Source organism: Prionailurus viverrinus, chromosome B2 (assembly GCF_022837055.1).
Source record: "Prionailurus viverrinus isolate Anna chromosome B2, UM_Priviv_1.0, whole genome shotgun sequence".
Taxonomy (NCBI): Eukaryota; Metazoa; Chordata; class Mammalia; order Carnivora; family Felidae; genus Prionailurus; species Prionailurus viverrinus.
Genome location: NC_062565.1, coordinates 100,713,470 through 100,734,345, shown reverse-complemented (window position 1 = coordinate 100,734,345; position 20,876 = coordinate 100,713,470). Strand labels below are relative to the sequence as shown.

General features: G+C 35.0%; 1 protein-coding gene across 3 annotated transcripts in view; it reads left to right on the top strand.

Moving 5' to 3' along the window:
• REV3L (REV3 like, DNA directed polymerase zeta catalytic subunit) overlaps positions 1–20,876 on the top strand; it is a 175,608-nt gene that overhangs the window by 63,970 nt on the left and 90,762 nt on the right. For all 3 annotated transcript variants that reach the window (XR_007152156.1, XM_047858675.1, XM_047858676.1), the window contains exons 4-9: positions 4,351–4,511; positions 8,450–8,546; positions 13,294–13,388; positions 14,160–14,264; positions 15,233–15,317; positions 15,405–15,553. Coding sequence is in view for 2 of the 3 variants with exons in the window: in XM_047858675.1 (XP_047714631.1) it covers positions 4,351–4,511; positions 8,450–8,546; positions 13,294–13,388; positions 14,160–14,264; positions 15,233–15,317; positions 15,405–15,553 (692 nt within the window). In the remaining variant the exon portion in view is untranslated. The remainder of the gene's footprint in view (positions 1–4,350; positions 4,512–8,449; positions 8,547–13,293; positions 13,389–14,159; positions 14,265–15,232; positions 15,318–15,404; positions 15,554–20,876) is intronic.

Here is a 20,876-nt window from a genome sequence, read left to right as displayed (position 1 = left end):
AAGTGTTCTTGGATAAATGCTGAGTGTCTTTTCAGAAGATCTTCTCTGTTAGTTAAGTACTAGGTTTCAAAAGGTGACCTTTTGATAAGACACAAATTCAATACTTCCCAGAGTGAATTTGGGCAAGAAGAGGAGCAACTATCCAGGATATGAGGTTTACCCTGAGTTAGGCCAACTGAGTGCTTCACTGAATCACTGCCCTAATTAATCCCTATGGTTATTTGCTTCTCCAAGTAACCAGTGGAAACTAGTTTTCTCTGTAATGTGCCCCTACCCTTATCCCAAACAGCTTCTGTTAGGTAGGGTACCAAAACCATTTTCCAGGATAGGCACTTAGAGACAATGATGTTTCTTGTACCACTTCCCTTTGGTCACACTTTCTCATATCCATGGAGTCCAGAAGAGTCCCTGTGAATTCTTAACCCGCTTTCTCATACACAGTGGTAGGAGAGTACACCTTAGTCATCCCAAGTCCATGCTAGAGAGGGAACCTTGAATAAAATTTGCATACATCTTTTATAAATAGCCTACAAACTGTTTTTGGGAGAAAATATGTAAATATAATCTGTTTTTCTTCCTTGTGACTATAGCAATCAAATATTTATTAAACTATTTCCAGTAAGTTTGCTTTAAATTATAGTTTATCTCAGTCCTTATCTGATTTATTGAGAGACATTCATTTATTCATTTCAAAATAAATATTTGTAAAATACCTACATTATTTAACGCACTATGGAATTTGCTGTAAACAGTGATAAAGTTTGCTTGGTTCCTGCCCTCAGGGATCTTCTAGCATATCAGAACATACAGACAGTAAACCTGTAACCCAAATATATAACAAAAAATTGTAATATATACTATTAAGAAAAAGGATTCTATGAAATAAAATACCTTCTCCCTTTTTAGTTATTTTTTTATAATACCTTTATACATGAATCATTTGCATTATAGTATTAAACTAATACATAATGTAATAGTTAAGATTGTAGATTCTGAAACCAGATTGCCTGTATTCAAAATCTGGCTCTGCCATAATCAGCTGGGAGACTTTAGGCAAGTTATCTAATCTCTCTGTGACTTATCTTCCTCATCTGTAAATACAATTGATGTTAGTGCATATTGTTTTCTTGAATGAAAGTGCTAATATCTATAAATCACTCAGAACAGTGCCAGGCACATTATAAGTGCTGTGTAAATGTTGGCTGTAGTATATATGTAAAACGTTAAACTACAACGTACTCTTACCCTCATTCATAACCCTTTTCCCTAGAGGCAATAATTTTTAAGAGTTTGGTGTAAGTCCTTATATTTTTCGTAAATATATATGTACATATATACACATATCCTCTTTTTAAATTTTCCATATAAAATTGGTATCATGCTAGAATGTAAGTCCACATTTTTTTTCTATGTTTGCTGCTTAGTCCTCAGTGTTTAGAATAGTATCTGGCACATAATGGTCAATAACTGTGGAATGAATGAATGAATACTATAACGTATCATTTGGAGACTGGCCTCTTGATTTCTCTACTTGGCCATCTCCTATGAGCTTTACTTCCATTCTTCTTGAACTACCTACTCTCACCACACTCTAGAACTTGTCCTACCTCTGAGATTTTAAATGCAAACGTCTTGGCTTCTGACTGTAATCTTTTTTTTTTTTAATAAATTTTTGAGATATAATTTTACTACCACAAAATTCACACATTTTAACTATACACAATTCAGTGATTTTTAGTAAATTTACAGAGTTGTTTACTTACGCACTATGATTCAGTTTTAAAACCTTTTCATGGCTCCAATAAGATCCTCTGTCTTTTTTCTTTTTAATTTTTTTTTTTTTTAACGTTTTATTTTTGAGACAGAGAAAGACAGAGCATGAATGGGGGAGGGGCAGAGAGAGAGGGAGACACAGAATCGGAAGCAGGCTCCAGGCTCTGAGCCATCAGCCCAGAGCCCGAAGCGGGGCTCGAACTCACGGACTGTGAGATCGTGACCTGAGCTTTTTTTTTTTTTTTTTTTTTTAATCTTTTCAACTCTGTCCCTGAGTTACTCCTACTCTACCTGTTTTTAGGTTTTAAATTCTCTAGCTTCAGTACTACTGTCCCATTTTGTAGCCTTCTGCTGCAATTAATTTTTTTCCTTTCCATCTTAGATTCTATTCTTTATCTTCCCAGCTCCTTTCTGCCAGATGAAACCATCAATTCTGGGTTAATCCATTTATTTACTCTCTTTCTCAGCTAAACTGGCTTCTGAGTACTGTAGGATACAAAACAAAACAAAACAAAACAAAAACAAAAACAAAAAAATCACAACAGAATGGTGCCACTGTGAATTCAAGGTCTTCAATTTCACCTGGGCCCTTCCCTGCCGTGCCTTTTTTCTGCTTTTCTCTAATTATCTTACCATTCTCTACCCTCTTCACTCAAATGTTAACCAAGCCTGTCCCAAGGCTTTGCCTCCTACTTCATAGAGAAAATAGAACTCATCAGTCTAGCAAAGTGGTTGTCAAAGTGTGCACTGGGGAGTCCTGAGACCCTTTCAGAGGATGTGCGTGGTCAAAATCATTGACCTCCATGTTGTTACACTTAGTTAACACCTTTTTGTCCTTACCTTTTGAACTTGTGTCATTGTTTATAGTGCCTTAAAATAAGCCCAAGTGTTAAGTTTCTTTGATATAAACCTCCTCTGATTTTCCTCATACCATCTGATTATTCGTATTTATGTCATTTTGTTAGTTCCTCTTTGAACATCTGCAGCTGTTCTTGGGGTTGTGTCTTAGGCTTTCATCTTACCTCTCTGTACTTCCTCCTCACTGTATAGTCTTATCTACTCTCTTGGTTTGTTTTGCCTTTTTTCTTTGTTGATCTTCATGCATTTGACTTCCAGGTATATGTCAATAGCCTAAATTTTCTCCAGAGCTCTGGATTAATGGTATCATAAGTTTGTAGTGAGGATTACTTGAGAGTAAGCATTTAAAACACCTAACACAGGGGCGCCTAGGTGGCTCAGTCGGTTAAGTGTCTGACTTCAACTCAGGTCACAATCTTGCGGTCCATGAGTTCAAGCCCCGTGTCGGGCTCTGGGCTGATGGCTCAGAGTCTGGAGCCTGCTTCTGATTCTGTGTCTCCCTCTCTCTCTGCCCCTTCCCCGTTCATGCTTGGTCTCTCTCTGTCTCAAAAATAAATAAACATTAAAAAAAATTTTTTTTTAATAAATAAATAAAACACCTAACACAATGTCCAGTACATAATGCTTAAATAAATATATAATGCTATGTAAATAAAATTATTCTTACCTTCATCTTCATTGTCATTTGTCATTATTTTCATGGAAATATACCTTAATACCTTACTATACCTAAACCCCAGTATGTCTAAAACTGAGTTTATCCTTATTCCTCCTCCAAAAAATTCTGCAAAGAAACATGTTTCCTTCCAGTCCTTTCTCTTCCAATAAATGTGGCACCACCAAGAAATCAAGGCATCATCTTCAACTCCTCTATTCTGCCACACCCTCCACATCTAGTCAGTCATCAAGGCTTGACCATTTTATTCTTTGTATGTATCCTGAATCAACACATTGCCCTGATCTTTGTTAAAGCCACCATCATTTTAGTTTTCCACAGTAGTCTTCTCACTTGTATCTTTAGGACTGTGCGTTCTCTAGGTAACTTGGTCATTTCTCTTTTTCACTCTTCGGAGGCAAATTCTGCTATTTCTTGAGATGTCTTAGTAGGCTGTGCATGATCTGACTGTTCATTACCTCTCTAGGCCATCCCCTCCATAGACACACTCACCACAGCTTTTGTCACTAAGCCACACTCAGGTTTCAGTTCTCAAATAAGCCACATTTTCTTATGACCCTTTACATGTGTAATTTAATTTGTGTGAAATACTCTTCCCTTTCTTCACAGAAGTATCTTTAATTCATTAGTCTCTTGCTCAGAGACTTCAGGAAGCCTTTTCAGAAATAACCTCTATACCTTTATCTTATTAATATCCCTTCTGAATGTTTCATGTACTTCAATTCTTTTCTCAGTTTTTAAAAGGAAAAGCTCATATTTTAAAAACTTCTGACATTTTGGTTTTTTAATATAATTAGTATTAAGTTGGTTTTAGAAGTCAAAATATTCTTCATCCAAGATTTTTATCATGTTCTTTCAGAGTGTGCAGCTGACTTTAAAACTTGACAAACTTGTCATTTCTAACAAAATACAAATTTCCGTAAAATTTAAATAAAAAATTTGTGTGCTAATGTGTTTCATTTTCTATAGTAGTGTAATTATTGTTGCACTTAACATTTTAGGAACCATAATTTTAGAATACAACTTTTTTTTTTCTAACTTAGGATATGTGAACTTTTGCAAAGTGGAGCCATAATGAATAAATTTTACCAGCCTCATGAAGCGCATATTCCCTACCTCCTACAGCTGTTCATTGACTACAATCTCTATGGAATGAATTTAATAAATCTGGCTGCTGTCAAGTTCCGAAAAGCAAGAAGGAAAAGTAAGGTTAATTTCTCAAGTTCAAATTAAAGTTTGAGACAAGTGTTAATGTAATTAATGATTTATAAAATAACATATACTTAGAAAATAACTACTGGGTGGATAAAGAATAAAAAAGAAATATGCAGAATGGTATTAGGTTTTATCAGGAAAAGGAATCTCAAAAGAAAATTTTTTGGTAATTGATTGAAGTAGAATTCACATACCATACATCTCACTCATTGAAAATGGACAATTCATTGGCTTAGTATGTTCACACAGTTGTACAACCATCACCACAATCAAATTTAGAACATTTCCAGTACCTCTAAAAGAAACCCTGTAGTCTTTACTACTATGTTTTACTGGGAAAAAACATTTTTAGATTACATATCTGATAAATTACATGTATCTAGAACATACAAAGAACTCTTTCTTAATAGTAAGAAAGCAGAAACCCAATTAAAAATGGCCAAGGGGCGCTTGGGTGGCTCAGTCAGTTGAGCATCCAACTCTTGATTTCAGTTCAGGTCATGATCCCAGTGTCGTGGAATTGAGCTCCATGTCAGGCTCCATGCTCAACTTGGAGCCTGCTTAAGATAGTCTCTCTCTCGTGCTCTTTCTCATTCCGCCCCCCTCCCCTGTTCCTCCCCAACTGCCCCCTCTCCTTCTCTCTCTCTAAAATTAATTTAATTTAATTTAATTTAATTTAATTTAATTTAATTTAATTTAATTTAATTTAAAAATGGCCAAAAGACCTGGACGGATACTTTAGCAAAAAAGATGTAAGGATGGCAAACACATGAAAAGATGATTGTTAACATTATGTATCATTAGGGAAATGCAAATTGACACCACAAAGAGCTTCCACTACATACCTATTAGAATGGCTAAAATCTAAAAACTAGCAATACATGCTGGTAAGGATGTGGAAGGAGAGCAACTCTCATTCTTTGCCTGGTGGGAATGCAAAATAGTGCAACCACTTTGAAATACAGTTTGGCAGTTTCTTATAGTGTTAAACATAGACTTATTAAACATAACATTATAAACATAACATAAACATTCCTTCTCATTTATCCAAGTGATTTAAAAGTTGTATCTGCCCAAGAACCTGTATGCAAATGTTTATAGCAGCTTTATTCATAATTGCTAAAGGTCTAAAGTAACCAAGACGTCCACTTTGTTGTGGACAGTGGATAAACTGTGGGCAGTGGATAAACTGTGATGTAACCATACTGTGGAATACTATTTATCAATAAAAAGCATCAAGCTATTGATTCACACAACATTGGTGAGTCTTTAATGCATTTTACTAAGTAAAAGAAGCCTGACACAAAGGGCTACTAATTGTATGATTCCATTCATACAACATTCTGGAAAAGACAAAATGATAGAAATGGAAAGCATATTAATGGTTTCCAGGGATTGGAGGAGAAGGGAGTATTAACTACAGAGCAAATGTACAGAGGAACTTTTAGGGTGAAGGAAGGAATATAGACTGGCATGGGTCTATATATTTATCAAACCCATAGAACTATACCTTCCTTAACCAAATGTTGAAGGTTAACATCCCCAGTGGTGTCCTATATATTGTGTACCCCTCAGATGAGGTGATGAGGAGGACACTTCATCTCTGTGATATTCTTTCAAAAACCCATGACCGCAGTCTAATGATGAGAAAAACATCAGACAAACTCAGATGGGAGTGAGGGAGACGTTCTACAGGTTACCTGTCAAGGCCATGAAAAACAAGGAAAGACTGAGAAATAGACCAGAGGAGACCTAGGGAGACATGATAACTAAATGCAATGTGGTGTCCTAGATTGCAAAGCAGACAACAGTGGAAAAACTGGTGAAAGTCAGATATAATGTCTAGTCTAGTTAAATATTAATGTACCGGTGTCAGTTTCTTTATTTTGATATAGGTACTGTGGTCATGTAAAATGCTAACAGTAGGAGAGACCTGGTAAGCAATGTATGGAAACTCATACTATCCTTGCAATTTTTCTGTAAATGTAAAATTATTCCAAAATAAAAAGGTTAATGGGAGAAAAAAAGAATATAACAGGTTGGTTATCAGTATCAAATATAGATGAGAGTTCAAGTAGGATTGAGGATTGGAAAAGACTATAGACCGTGAACAGTAGGCATTTATAGGAAAAGGAAGTAATTTTCATAAAAGTTTGTTTCCAGTAGGTAAAAAGTGTGAGAAAAATTTGAATTCTCAAATATATGTAAGACATTTATTTCAGTTACTGAAGTTAGATGAGTATTAGAATGTTAATTGGAAGGAATTTTTTTCAAAATATGGAAAATTTTTACAACGCAGAAATACATGAAATTTAGTTGGGGGAAATTAAAAGGAAAATTGCTGTGAGTATGATGAAATAAAATTGATATCTTAATTCATTATACTAAATAGCCCTCAGGTTTTTGTTTGCTTTATTTTGCTTGTTTTGTATAAAAGATTATAGTGAAATCACGGGAAGAATAAGTGAATCACTTTTTGTATTTCATGTTTCTCAGACACCATTAAACTGACAGTAAACTTCTTATTAAAACTTAATTCCTACATATTACATGTATATATGCATAACTCAACATTTTTATCTTATAAGACAAGTTATCCTAGTACATAATGTAGTCTTACTTTTGAAAATGGAGTAAATTCAAAAGTGAAAAAGATGTAGAAATTTTAATAGTATATATGCATATACAATTTTTCTCTCAGTACTTCAGTTATATGATCATGTGTCAGATGAACTGGAAATGGTACTAATTACTACGTTGTTAAGGTGAAGTATATAAAGTAAATAGATTAAATATTTTGAGCACATAGAGGCAATTTGTATGTTTTACCATCCATAGTTGAAAAATTATAATAATATATATATTTAAATTAGGGAATTTCCCTGTTCTTTAGGGAAATATGCTAAAACAATGTATAAGAAGTGTAGGTGAGATGTGAATTTTTTGTGATGTTATCAGTAACTCTGAATCAGTAAACTTGTACTCTTTATTCACATAAATTTATTAGAAAATAATATTTATGGTAATGTACAACTCTACAAAGTAATTTCATATCAATGCCCTAGCCACCTAATAGTAAAGCCTTTAAAAACTTCTGAAGATATGTAGAATCAGTTTCATGTTTTGGCATATGTTTTGCTGAAATAGCAAAGATGGTAGTACCTAATCTCAGTCTTAATTACACCATTTTGTGATCAAGCTAAACAAATAAGAAAAAGTATTAAATTTAGCTGGATTAGAAAATTGCAAATTTAGTGTCTTTCTCAATGTTAGGATTCTTTCTATGCTACTCACTTACGCTTTCTCTTAGAATTTAAATTCCCACAAGAGATTGCAAAACAGTTGCTAAAATTTAGAGAATACTTTCAAAGCATGACCCCAGGACTCAGTTCCTGAAACTTAGACAACTAAGCAAACATGCATTTTCCCCTTCTACTGGTGGTCAAATTGTATTTGCATTTCCACTCACTGTTAACTGCCATCACTTCTGGAATGTGTTGCATATTTTCTCTTTGTTCAGGGATTAGTATTAAAGTATGTTTTGAATTTTATCTGGAATCTGAATTCCATTAGAATTTTAGTTTAGACTCATACAGAATACCCTAGGAATTTAAAGTCTATAAACAATCTTAACTCTTCATGATTTTCAAAGTGAGATTTTAATCCTACCACAATAGCACATTTAAATGTATCATACTAGCATGTAAGCATTGTAGCTGTTTCTCTTTCATATCGATATTAGAAATACTTTCTTCCCCTTTTACTTTAGAGCCACTGTTCTCAACTGTGCATATGTGTTCCTGTGTGTGTATGAATTTTAAGGACACAATTGTAGGAACTAGTCATGTTTATATATTATTTTACTTAAAGGGTATTTATATGCAAGTTAAAAGTAGAACTTATCTTCTTTTACCTTTCTGTTCCTAGGTGATTCGATGCGTACAACTGGATCTTGCAAGGATCAGCTACCAGGAGATTCTCTTACTGGTACCTTATTTCGGTGGGAAGAAGATGAAATACCAAGGTTAGTTAATGTTGTAAAGGGAAAAAAACCTATTTGTGTATATCCTACTGTATTCAAAACTCAGTGGTTATTATAATTTAATTTTAATCTTCATTTTTTTAATCTATAAGCTTGTCAGAGAAGCTCATCTCAACATTAGTATGTTACATGGAATCACAGATTTTATTTTTATTTTATTTTTTTTCTTTTTATTATTTTCTTTTTTATTTTTTTAAACTTACATCCAAATTGTTAGCATATAGTAAAACAGTGGTTTCAGTAGATTTCTTAGTGCTCCTTACCCATTTAGCCCATCTCCCCCTCCCACAACCCTTCCTATAACCCTCAGTTCTCCGTATTTATGAGTCTCTTTTGTTTTGCCCCCCTCCTTGTTTTTATATTATTTTTGTTTCCCTTCCCTCTTATGTTCATCTGTTTTGTCTCAAAGTCCTCATATGAGTGAAGTTGTATGATTTTTGTCTTTCTCTGACTAATTTCACTTAGCATAATACCTTCTAGTTCCATCCATGTAGTTGCAAATGGCAAGATGTCGTTCTTTTTGATTGCTGAGTAATACTCCATTGTGTGTGTGTGTGTGTGTGTGTGTGTGTGTGTGTGTGTGTACACACACCACATCTTTATCCATTCATCCATCGATGGACATTTGGGTTCTTTGCACACTTTGGCTATTGTTGATAGTGCTGCTCTAAACATGGGGGTGCATGTGTCCCTTCGAAACGGCACACCTGTATCCCATGGATAAATGCCTAGAAGTGCAATTGCTGGGTCATAGGGTAGTTCTATTTTTAGTTTTTTGAGGAACCTCCATTCTGTTTTCCAGAGTGGCTGCACCAGCTTGCATTCCCATACTTTTATTTTTTTTATATTAAATATAATTTATTGTCAAATTGGTTTCCATACAACACCCAGTGCTCCTCCTAACAGGTGCCCTCCTCAATGCCCATCACCTGCTTTCCCCTCTCCCCCACCCCTCATCAACCCTCAGTTCCTCCCTCAGTATTTAAAAGACTCTTATCATTTGCCTCCCTCCCTCTCTATAACTTTTTTTTTCCCCTTTCCCTTCCCCCATGGTCTTCTGTTAAATTTCTCAGTGGAATCAGATTTTAAACACTGACCTTGAAAATAGGATGAAAATGGACCTAGTTATTACCTAATTAATAAAAGTAATTGGGTATTAATTTTTATACTTCTTTCCAACATATGTCTTCATTATGCATTCTGAATTGATATGCTATAACTTGTCAAATAAAAATCACATGATCAAATAACAATTTAAAATCTAAGAAGCAAATTTTTTTGAAAAAATAATCCCCAAATTTCTAAATTTTTTATGGAAAAAAGTGGGTTGACATACTGTATATGAATAAGCAGTTTGCCATTTTTTTTAATGTTTATTCATTTATTTTGAGAGAGAGTCTACACGGGGAGTGGCAGAGAGAGAATCCCATGCAGATTCCATGCTGTCAGCCTGATGCGGGGCACTGTGCTGTCAGCGCAGAGTCTGATACGGAAGTTAAGAATCTCATTAAGGGCACCCGAATGGCTCAGTCGGTTAAAACGTCCAACTTCAGCTTAGATCGTGATCTTGTGGCTCCTGAGTTCAAGCCCCACATTGGGCTCTGTGCTGACAGCTTAGAGCCTGGAGCCTGCTTCGGATTCTGTGTCTCCCTCTCTCTCTGCCCCTCCCCTGCGCGTGTGTGCGCTCTCTCTCTGTCTCAAAAATAAACATTAAAAAAACAGAAGACGTCTAAGAAAGAATCTCATTAAATAATGATAGAAACACATTGTTTAATGACAGAAATATTGTGCCAGAATAAAACTTCAAGGACTTCAAAGTGAAATGACACCCTACCTCTTGATTGACCTTGACAAGTATCAGGACTTTTTGACAAACATGCACACACACTTACACATACGCTTACATGTGTACTTCTTGGTTCCTTCTCAGATACGGCAGAAGTATTTTTTAATCAGATTGAAATGGCATAATTTCTTTTCACAGAATATTACCACATCAAATTCAAGTTCTAATCATTCCAAATTGATCAACAAGCAACTTGCTTTCTTCATTTTTTTATGCCTGTGATACAGTTCCTCTATCTCTCTGAAATTGGAGCACATCAACTTGACTCAAAATTTTACCTATTCACTAGAGCCCTTGATTTACAGAGTTTTATATTTTTAATAACTTGTTTTTGCCTGATCAAATAAGACCAGAGTTTATTAGCATTTGAAATCTTTTTGTAAGCAAACTATCTTTCTAGCTAGGTCATAGTAAAGCTTTATTGGTTAGAAGTAAGTTTGGGGAGACCTTATATATTATAATGAAAAGTTTACATTTTAAAATGTTTTTAAAAGAGACCTATTTTATTACTCTTAACGAATGACAACTTATTAGCAAAGATATGTGTAGGCAAACTAGTGAAATTAGACAAGGTATTCAGAATTAGAATCTGTAATAAATACAGTATAGCTATATATTTTTGTCTCAGATTATCCCATATTTTTGTATTTTGGAGATGCTTACATTGTAATAAACATGAAAATCCATTATTTCATCAAGTACAAGTAACATAATGTCAAAAAATTTTACTATATATCAGTACTCTTTAGATTTTTATCAGTCTCATTTCTATCCCCAGTGCTGCTAGCACCATCTTGCTGGGTGCCTTTTTTTTTTTTTTTTAATAAATATTTTATATTCCTTCACAAACATTATTACAAGGACTATGACAAATAGCAGCAAACTCATAAGAGATGGGGAGTGCTGAGTTAGCAGTTCTACTAAGCCTACTTGTTAACTCATTATAAATTACCACATATCATGGACCTTCAGAGTCATTTGCCAGAGTGTTGAATCTACAAATGTCAAGTATGCTGAGTAATCTCAACCCTGACTGCCCATCAGTTGATCAAAAGAGACGTTTTAAATTGTAGATGTCTGAGCTCCACCCTCAGTGATTCTAATTAGTAGGTCTGTTGTGTTAAGCTAGGAACAGAAATGTTCAGAGAGGCACAATTGTTACTGTCATATTACTTATCTATTTTTCATGACTATAATGAATTGTTTATATGTATTTGCTGACTCAAATTTTTACTTGCGGTGTTTTATCTACTGGAGACATTTTTAATTGTGCAAACTATTTCCTTTCCCTAGGAACACTTCCTATTCTGAATGTCTAAAGTAGTTTTGTAATAAGGGCAAGAAATGGTTATAAATTTCTACTATGAGATTGCATTTTGTGCTGTTATTGTTCCCCTCCTTTATCACAGATGTGCTACTCCTGGAAAATTCACTCTTGAAATTTACAATATAATTCTTCCAAAAATTGTGAAACTTTTTGATATAAGGAAAAAACTGTTGACTAAAAACTATTTTATCTACTACTTTAATTCATGGCAAAACTTATGTCATTAAATTATATGAATAAAAAAGACAAGCTACATTGAGAATTATTTTTTCTAAAAGTAAAAAGGCATATATTGTGATAGGTTGGCTAATATGTCCCTTCTGTATCAATGGTAAAAAGATGTGTGTGTGTGTGTGTGTTTTATCTACATGTATATATGTATATACATACAGATTTATTTGAACTATAACAATTCTGTGGTTAAATTTCTAAAGTTTCGTCAGATTTCTTGAGGGATAGACAACGGAAAATGAGGTTTTGCTAATATGTTTCTCTTAAAACATAAAAAAAAAATCTTTCCAATAAAAATGTTAATCAAATCTGCCATCACCCACTTTCTAGTAAAAGTTCTCCTTTTCATATGGGGTCTGTATTAGTAGAAGATCTAAATTTTGGAATGAGTAAACTGGTATCCACATTAGATGTATATTCATTCCTTCAAGCAGGGACATATATATGGTGTCTTCCTGATTTTATTTATTTATTTTTTTGTGGCTCTGAAAAACAAAATGGTTTTGAGTCACACAGCATTAATGGGGAATAATCCTCTGCATTATTACAATCATTACAGCTATACAATTATTACAATTGTTGTTACAACTATTATTACAATTATGACCATTTTGTCATAAAAATTAATGACCTCATGGTATCACCACTTCTCTTAGCCATGATCCCATTGTTGAACTCCTGTGATTTCTCAGTTTGCAGCTATAGAGACTTTTAAAGCATTCCTCAGCTCAGCAGTAGTTGAGGGCAGGGAGAACAGTATCATCTGCTCACTTTTCAGTATGCTCACTTCCCCTGATCTCTTGTAGCATACTCTGTCCTCATTTTTAACAACTGTCTGTGATTGCTAAGAAAGATGCCTCTGGGCAAGTGATTTTGCATATGTATATGGTTTTTGATGTATCCCTCTGTTATCCCTCTGTATCTAATCCCATTCTACCCTGAATATGACTCACATGCTAAAACATTGTACATTCTTTATATATAAAATATAATGAACCAAAATATGTAAAATATACTGCAAAAGTATCTCAACAGAGCAGGTTTTGTATTTTTCTCTTCCTGTTTTTTATTTATATGTACACATAGAGTATCAGTTGGGTCATGAATAATTGTGACTAAACATGAAAGTTCTATAAGCAAAGTCTTCAGAAAATTTGCTCTTATGTGGTTATTATATATGTATATTTAATCTGTTATTTTATTATTTTTTTTAAATAATCTTGTGCCCAACTTGGGGCTCCAAGATCAAGAGTTGCATGCTCCACCAACTGAGCTGGCCAGGCGCCCCTAATTATTATATTTTTTTAATAATCTTTTTAATACAGCTCTTTAATACTGGAAGGTGTTGAACCACGGAGTACATGTGAATTAGAAGTGGATGCTGTCGCTGCTGATATCTTAAATCGGCTAGACATTGAAGGTATGTGCACAATTAATGTGTTTGTATTTTTTTTTTAAGTTTATTTATTTATTTGGGGGTGGGGGGAAGGGAAGAAGGGCGGAGAGAGAATCCCAAGCAGGCTGTGCACTGTGCAGAGTGCAGAGCCCAACATGAAGCTCAAACTCACAAACCGTGAGATCATGACCTGAGCCAAAATCAGGAGACGCTTAACCAACTGAGCCACCCAGGCGCCCCTATGTGTTTTTATTTTTAAAATTTAATGACTAAAGTACAGTGGAAAAAGTAGGGAAGAAAACATTAGTAGAGAAGTAACATGTTATAGAAGGAGGATGCAAAATGTTACGAAGATTTCTTAACCTCTGATGAGATGGTCATTATTTTTTCATTAATATTTTCATTCATGTGAGTATGTTTGCATAGACATAAGCCTAAAGTAAGTGTGACACTAAATACATTAGCCATCATTAAAGAATTTAATATACTCTGCCTTTTAAACTTACAATTTTCAGTTTATATAAAAGGGAGGGGACTCTTAGGTATATTGGCTGTCATCAGATATTTTGGTCTTATTGACCACTTGCTGGGTTTTGGGGAGCCAGTAGGAGGAAAACAAAAAGGAGTAATAAATGTAGGTTGGGTAGTTTGGTCATTATGTTACACAGAACAGGTAAATGGTTGTTTTTGTTTTTTTTAAGTCAGTATTTATTTTTTTAAAGTTTGGATTTCTTTTTTTGAGCAAGTATTTTTCACTTTGACCCTTGTCGTATTGAAGTATTGTTGTAATTATAGCTCAAATTGGTGGAAACCCTGGTCTCCAGGCCATATGGGAAGATGAAAAGCAACGGCGAAGAAACAGAAATGAAACTTCTCAAATTAGCCAACCCGAATCACAAGGTATAAACCTAATAGTATTCTGGTGACATTTTTTTTTTACACCAGATATTCTAATGGAAAAGTTTAAGCCATTGAGTTTTTACCTTAACATTAAATTTTACTTTTCAAATTACCTTTCTGTTCTGTATATTTTTTCCTATTGTCATTGCTCTGAACTGTAATTCTTCACCTCCCAGGTGTCATTCATTGTTCTCTCCTTCTATCCGCCCCTGCCCACCCAAGAATTGGCATCCTCATTGTCCTTGGTTTTTACCTTACCTCTTGTCCCACCTCTCTGCTCCTTTTTTATTTTCTAGTATATTCTAGCCTTTTGTATTTCCAAATGAGCCAGAATACTCACAGAAGATCATGGGTCCCAACTTAGAGACACCACACTATTTTGTTCATATAAACTCCCACTTTAATCATCTTATACAGCTTTGAAGAAAATACTCATTTTATATATTCTACAAAAAGAATTTGAGGGCTTACATAAATGCCATGTACACAACAAAAATTTTTAAATAAAAGTAAAAGAATAAAAGACCTAATTGAGAAGGTAAATATATTTGTAATATAGCAGTAAGCATACATTGAAGTCCAATTAAAATTTTTATTATGTCTTGGGCACTAAAAATGCTGTGGTAAATTTTGAATGTCTTCTAAAATAGAACTATTATATTTTATAGGGTAGAAATTTCTAGGTTCAGAGTGTGCAATACATTTATAGGTACAGAACAGTGTTTTTGTTTTAGATTTAAGTTATAATTATAGAACTTAATCTTGAACTGAGTTTAAGTGCTTGATTTTATAGCTTCATTAACAACCATTTCTCTTTTGTTTGCTGTTATGGTAGAACTACTTTTAGGTGGTATTATATGTGTCAAGAGAAAGATAAGAAATTGTTACCATTTTAAAAGCCACTCTAAGAAAAAGGAAAATATTTCATTCGTTATCTACATTTTTTAATGCACTTTTGAAATTCAAAGATCGCAGGTTTGTGCCAGCAACAGAAAGTGAAAAAATTTTTCAGAAGAGACTTCAGGAAATTCTCAAACAGAATGATTTCTCTGTGTAAGTCGTTATTTATTATAGATCTCAAAACTAATTTTATTGCTTTGTTATCTAGTTTGTTATAAAGGATATGTTTTAATTAACCAGAACATTATCAGGATCTGTGGACTACAGCGATGGATCTCAGGAGTTCTCTGCTGAGTTAACATTGCACTCTGAAGTTCTGTCTCCTGATATTCTTCAATGTACGCCAGCTAATCTGGTAGAAGTCCACAAAGATACAGAGTTGAGCAAAGGTGAGGTTTTCAAGTACGCAGAAAATACTATAATAGACATCTGTATATCTGGCACGGTAATATTACTATTTGGTTGAATTAGCTAAGTTTCTCCCATTCCTTTACCTTTTCTTGATCTCTAGATGTAAGCACTATTCTAAGTTGGTGTAAACTGTTCCCATATATGATTTTACATTTTCTTATATATGTATGTCCATGATATATACTGTTATTTTATATTTAAAATCTTACATAAAATAGGGTCCTACTTGGCATAAAGTAAGCAACTTGCTTTTTTCATTCGACATAGTTTTTTATTAATTGAGGTATAATTTGTATAATATAATATGCACTCATTCAAGGTGTACAATTCATTGATTTATCGGAAGTTTATAGAGCTGTGCAGGCATCCCCATAATTCAATTTTAGAACACCTGCTTCACCTCAGAGGATTCCTTGTGTCCATTTGCAGTCATATCCGTTCTCATCTCCAACCCCAAGTAACCTCTAATCCACTTTCTTGTCTCAAGATCTGCCTTTTCTGGGTGTATCATATAAATGAAATCATACAATATGTGATCTTTTGTGTCTTCTTTCATTTAGCTTAATGTTTCAGGTTCATCTATATTGTAGTATCTATCAATATTTCGTTCCTTTTTATTGCCAGATAGTATTTCATTGTATGGATATACCATATTTTATTAATTCAGTCATCAGTTGATTGATATTTGAGTTATTTTCACTTTTTGGCTCTTAATTCTGACGTGAACACTTGTATGTAGGTGTTTGTGTGGATGTAGTATTTTCATTTCTCTCGAGAGACACCAAGTAGTGGAATTGCTGGCTCATTTGGTGAACTTGTATTTAACTTTTGCATAAACTACAAAACTGTTTTCCAAACTGATTACACTGGCTTACATTTCCTCCATCAGTATGTGAAGGTTCCAATGATCCTGCATCCTCACTAACACTTGTTATTTGTCTTTTTTTGTATAGCCATCCTAGTGTGTGAAATGGCATCTCATTATGGCTTTAATTATCATTTCCCTCATCACTAATGATGTTGAGTATCTTTTATGTCACCATATTATAACTTTGATCTATCTTTGTTCGTACATGTTTCTAGTTCACTCACTTCAGCTGCTTAGTGTTCCTTTGTATGACTAAACAAGTTTATTAGCCCTCTACAACTATTAGATGATTTTCACTTTTGCACTGTTATTAATAGTGTTATTTCTGTCATTTTGTGGCTCTATGCAAGAGTGTCTATATAGAAGACATATAGAAGTGTAATTTGCCAGGTCTTAGGGTATATGTACTCTACCTAGATAGCATATGTTCTAATAGAGTTTCTGTAAAAATGTAGTTAGCTTATACACAGTTGGTAAATAAAAGAATGATCAAAGTTTTATTCCATAGTCACATTGTTTCATATGCAGTTTTTCTAAGCAAGGGAGCCAGAGTAGCAGCAGTAAAATTACAGCTTTAAGCAGTAATAGAAAAGCCTCTTTTATACTGCCTCATTAGCAGCAGAGGCTCTTTTGACCATATATATTTTTAAAGACTTTATTTTATTTATTTCTTGAGAGAGGAGGAGAGGGATAGGGAGAGAGCGCAGAGTCCAACATGGAGCTCAATCTCATGACCCTGAGATCATGACCTTAGGCAAAATCAAGAGCCAGACACTTAACCGACTGAGCCATCCAGGCACCCCTCTTGACTATATTAAACTACAATTCAAAATGAGCATCTACACTCAGGGCTTCCCCCTCCCTAAGAGATGCATCCCAGCATTGTGCAATCTCTGACTCATGGCAAGTTACACCTGAGATCTCTTGAGCTCACCTTAATGGCAGCCTACTGGCTCAGAGTTCTGCTTGCATTTGCTTTTCTTAGCATCTGCCAGCCGCACTCTAATAAAAAATGTACCCAGCATTTCCATACTGTTATTTTCAGAGCATTTTAATATCCACTATGACAGCTTCTAGCCACACTGGGCTGATCAGAGTTATCTCCTTGGGTGCCAATTATTGGAATTTGTTAGTGCTGTGGCTACAAAGTTGCATTGGTTTTGCCTTAACCTTTCCACCCATAAGCTCTGTTATTTTTAGAGCTCCATTTTTCAGATTTCAAAGTATGTTAACAATAAAAATATCATTATAGTAGTAATGCCATATTACAAAAATTAGTCTGTAAAATGATTATATCTAAGTTTACATTCCCACAATGTATTAGAGCTTATATTTAAATTCTTTTATTTATTTTGAGAGAGAGAGAGAGGAGAGAGAGAATCCCAAGCAGTCCCCATGCCATCAGCACAGACCCGCCTGATACAGGGCTCAAACTCATAGGCCATGAGAGCATGACCTGAGCCAAGATCAAGAGTCAGACACTTAACTGACTAAGCCACCCAGGCACCCCTAGAACTTATATTTAAAATTTTTGGGGGCGCCTGGGTGGCTCAGTCGTTTGAGCATCCGACTTCAGCTCAGGTCATGATCTCGCGGTCCGTGAGTTCGAGCCCCGCATCGGGCTCTGTGCTGACCGCTCAGAGCCTGGAGCCTGTTTCGGATTCTGTGTCTCCCTCTCTCTCTGGCCCTCCCCCATTCATGCTCTGTCTCTCTCTGTCTCAAAAATAAATAAACGTTAAAAAATGTTTACTTTTTGCCATTCTGATTCTTTGAAATGGAATCTTCTTAGTTTAAGCTGCATGTCCTGATTGCTAATAACTTGGAGCATTTGTGTTTTTTATCTGAGAATTGCTTATTCATATTTGTGGCTCATTTTAAGTGTTTGCACATCTTCAATTTCGTTTTTTTGTTTTTGTTTTTTGACTGTAGTCACCATGTGTGCATTATGTTCTCATGACATTTTTTTGCTATTTTTTTAAATAATTTTTTAATATAATTTATTGTCAAGTTGGCTAACATATAGTGTATATACAGTGTGCTCTTGGTTTTGGGGGTAGATTCCTGTGATTCATCGCTTGTATACAGTACCTAGTGCTCATCCCAACATGTGCTGTCCTCAATGCCCATCACCCATTTTCCCCTCTCCCCCAACCCCATCAACCTGTATTTAAGAGTCAGTTTGTTCTCTGTAATCATCAAGATTTGTTCTCTGTATTTAAGAGTCTCATCGTTTGCCTCCCTCCCTCTCTGTTTGTAGCTATTTTTTTTTCCCCTTCTCTTCCCCTATGGTCTTCTGTTAAGTTTCTCAAGTTCCACATATGAGTGAAAACATACGATATCTGTCTTTCTCTGATTTTTTTCACTTAGCATAATATCCTCCAGTTCCATTCACGTTGCTGCAACTGGCAGCATTTCATTCTTTCTCATTGCCAAGTAGTATTCCATTGTATATATAAGCTACATCTTCTTTATCCATTCATCAGCTGATGGACATTTAGGCTCTTTCCATAATTTGGCTCTTGTTGAAAGCACTGCTGAAAACATAGGGGTACCTGTGCCCCTATGAATCAGCATTCCTGTATCCTTTGGATAAATTCCTAGTAGTGCTATTACTGGGTTGTAGGGTAGTTCTATTTTTAATTTTTTGAGGAACTTCCACACTGTTTTCCAGAGTGGCTGTACCAGTTTGCATTCCAACCAACAGTGCAAGAGGAGGGTACCCATTTCTCCACATTCTTGCCAGCATCTGTTGTTTCCTGAGTTGTTCATTTTAGACACTCTGACTGGTGTGAGGTGGTATCTCAGTGTGGTTTTGATTTGTATTTCCCTGATGGTGAGTGATGTTGAGCATCTTTTCATGTGTCTGTTAGCCATCTGGATATCTTCTTTGGAAAAGTGTCTATTCATGTGTTCTGCCCGTTACCTCACTGGATTATTTGTTTTTCAGGTGTTGAGTCTGGTAAATTCTTTATAGATTTTGGATACTAACACTTTATCTGATATGTCATTTGCAAATATCTTTTCCCATTCCGTTGGTTGCCTTTTAGTTTTGCTGATTGTTTCCTTTGCCATGCAGAAACTTTTTATCTTGATGAGGTCCCGATAGTTCATTTTTGCTTTTGTTTCCCTTTCCTGCGGAGATGTGTTAAGAAGTTGCTGCAGCTGAGGTCGAAGAGGTTTTTGCGTGCTTTCTCCTAGGATTGTGGTGGTTTCCTGTCTCACATTTAGGTCTTTCATCCATTTTGAGTTTATTTTTGTGTATGGTGAAAAAGTGGTCTAGTTTCATTCTTCTGCATGTTGCTCTTCAGTTCTCCCAGCATCATTTGCTAAAGAGAATGTATTTTTGGGGCGCCTGGGTGGCGCAGTCGGTTGACCGTCCGACTTCAGCCAGGTCACGATCTCGCGGTCCGTGAGTTTGAGCCCCGCGTCAGGCTCTGGGCTGATGGCTCAGAGCCTGGAGCCTGTTTCCGATTCTGTGTCTCCCTCTCTCTCTGCCCCTCCCCCGTTCATGCTCTGTCTCTCTCTGTCCCCCAAAAAATAAATAAACGTTGAAAAAAAAAAGTTTAAAAAAAAAAAAGAGAGAATGTATTTTTTCCATTGGATACTTTTTCCTGCTTTGTCAAAGATTAGTTGGCCATATATTTGTGGGTCCAGTTCTGGGTTCTGTATTCCATTGGTCTACGTGTCTGTTTTTTCTGCCACTACCATACTGTCTTGATGATTACAGCTTTGTAGTAGAGGCTAAAGTCTGGGATTGTGATGCCTCCTGCTTTGGTTTTCTTTTTCAACATAACTTTGGCTATTCGGGGTCTTTTGTGGTTCCATACAAATTTTAGGATTGTTTGTTCTAATTTTGAGAAGAATGCCGGTGCAATTTTGATTGGGATTGCATTGAATGTGTAGATAGGTTTGGGTGTTATTGACATTTTAACAATGTTTATTCTTTGAATCCATGAGCATGGAATCTTTTTCCATTTCTTTGTGTCTTCTTCAATTTCCTTCATAAGTTTTCTATCGTTTTCAGCATACCGATCTTTTACATCTTTGGTTAGGTTTATTTGCACATCTTCAATTTTGATATCCATTTAACAACTTCTTTTTCCTTAATGGTTTGGTTTTTGTACCTGGTTTACAAGTCCTTTCCTACCCTGATGTAATGCAAGTGTTATCCGTAAGGCTTATGTGTGCTTACAATTTGGTTTTTCACTTTTAGGTCTTCAACGCATCTGAAATTTTACTTGAATATAATAAGGATCTAATTGTATCTATTTTTCTAAATATAAATAGCTAGTTTTTCAACATATTTACTGAAAAAAATTTTATTCCCACTGAATTCTCTCACTTCAGTCATGCAGTCACATTCCCCTATGTTAATGTCACATTGCTGTAATTACTATTGACATGTAAGTGTTGATATATATCAAGGGCAGACC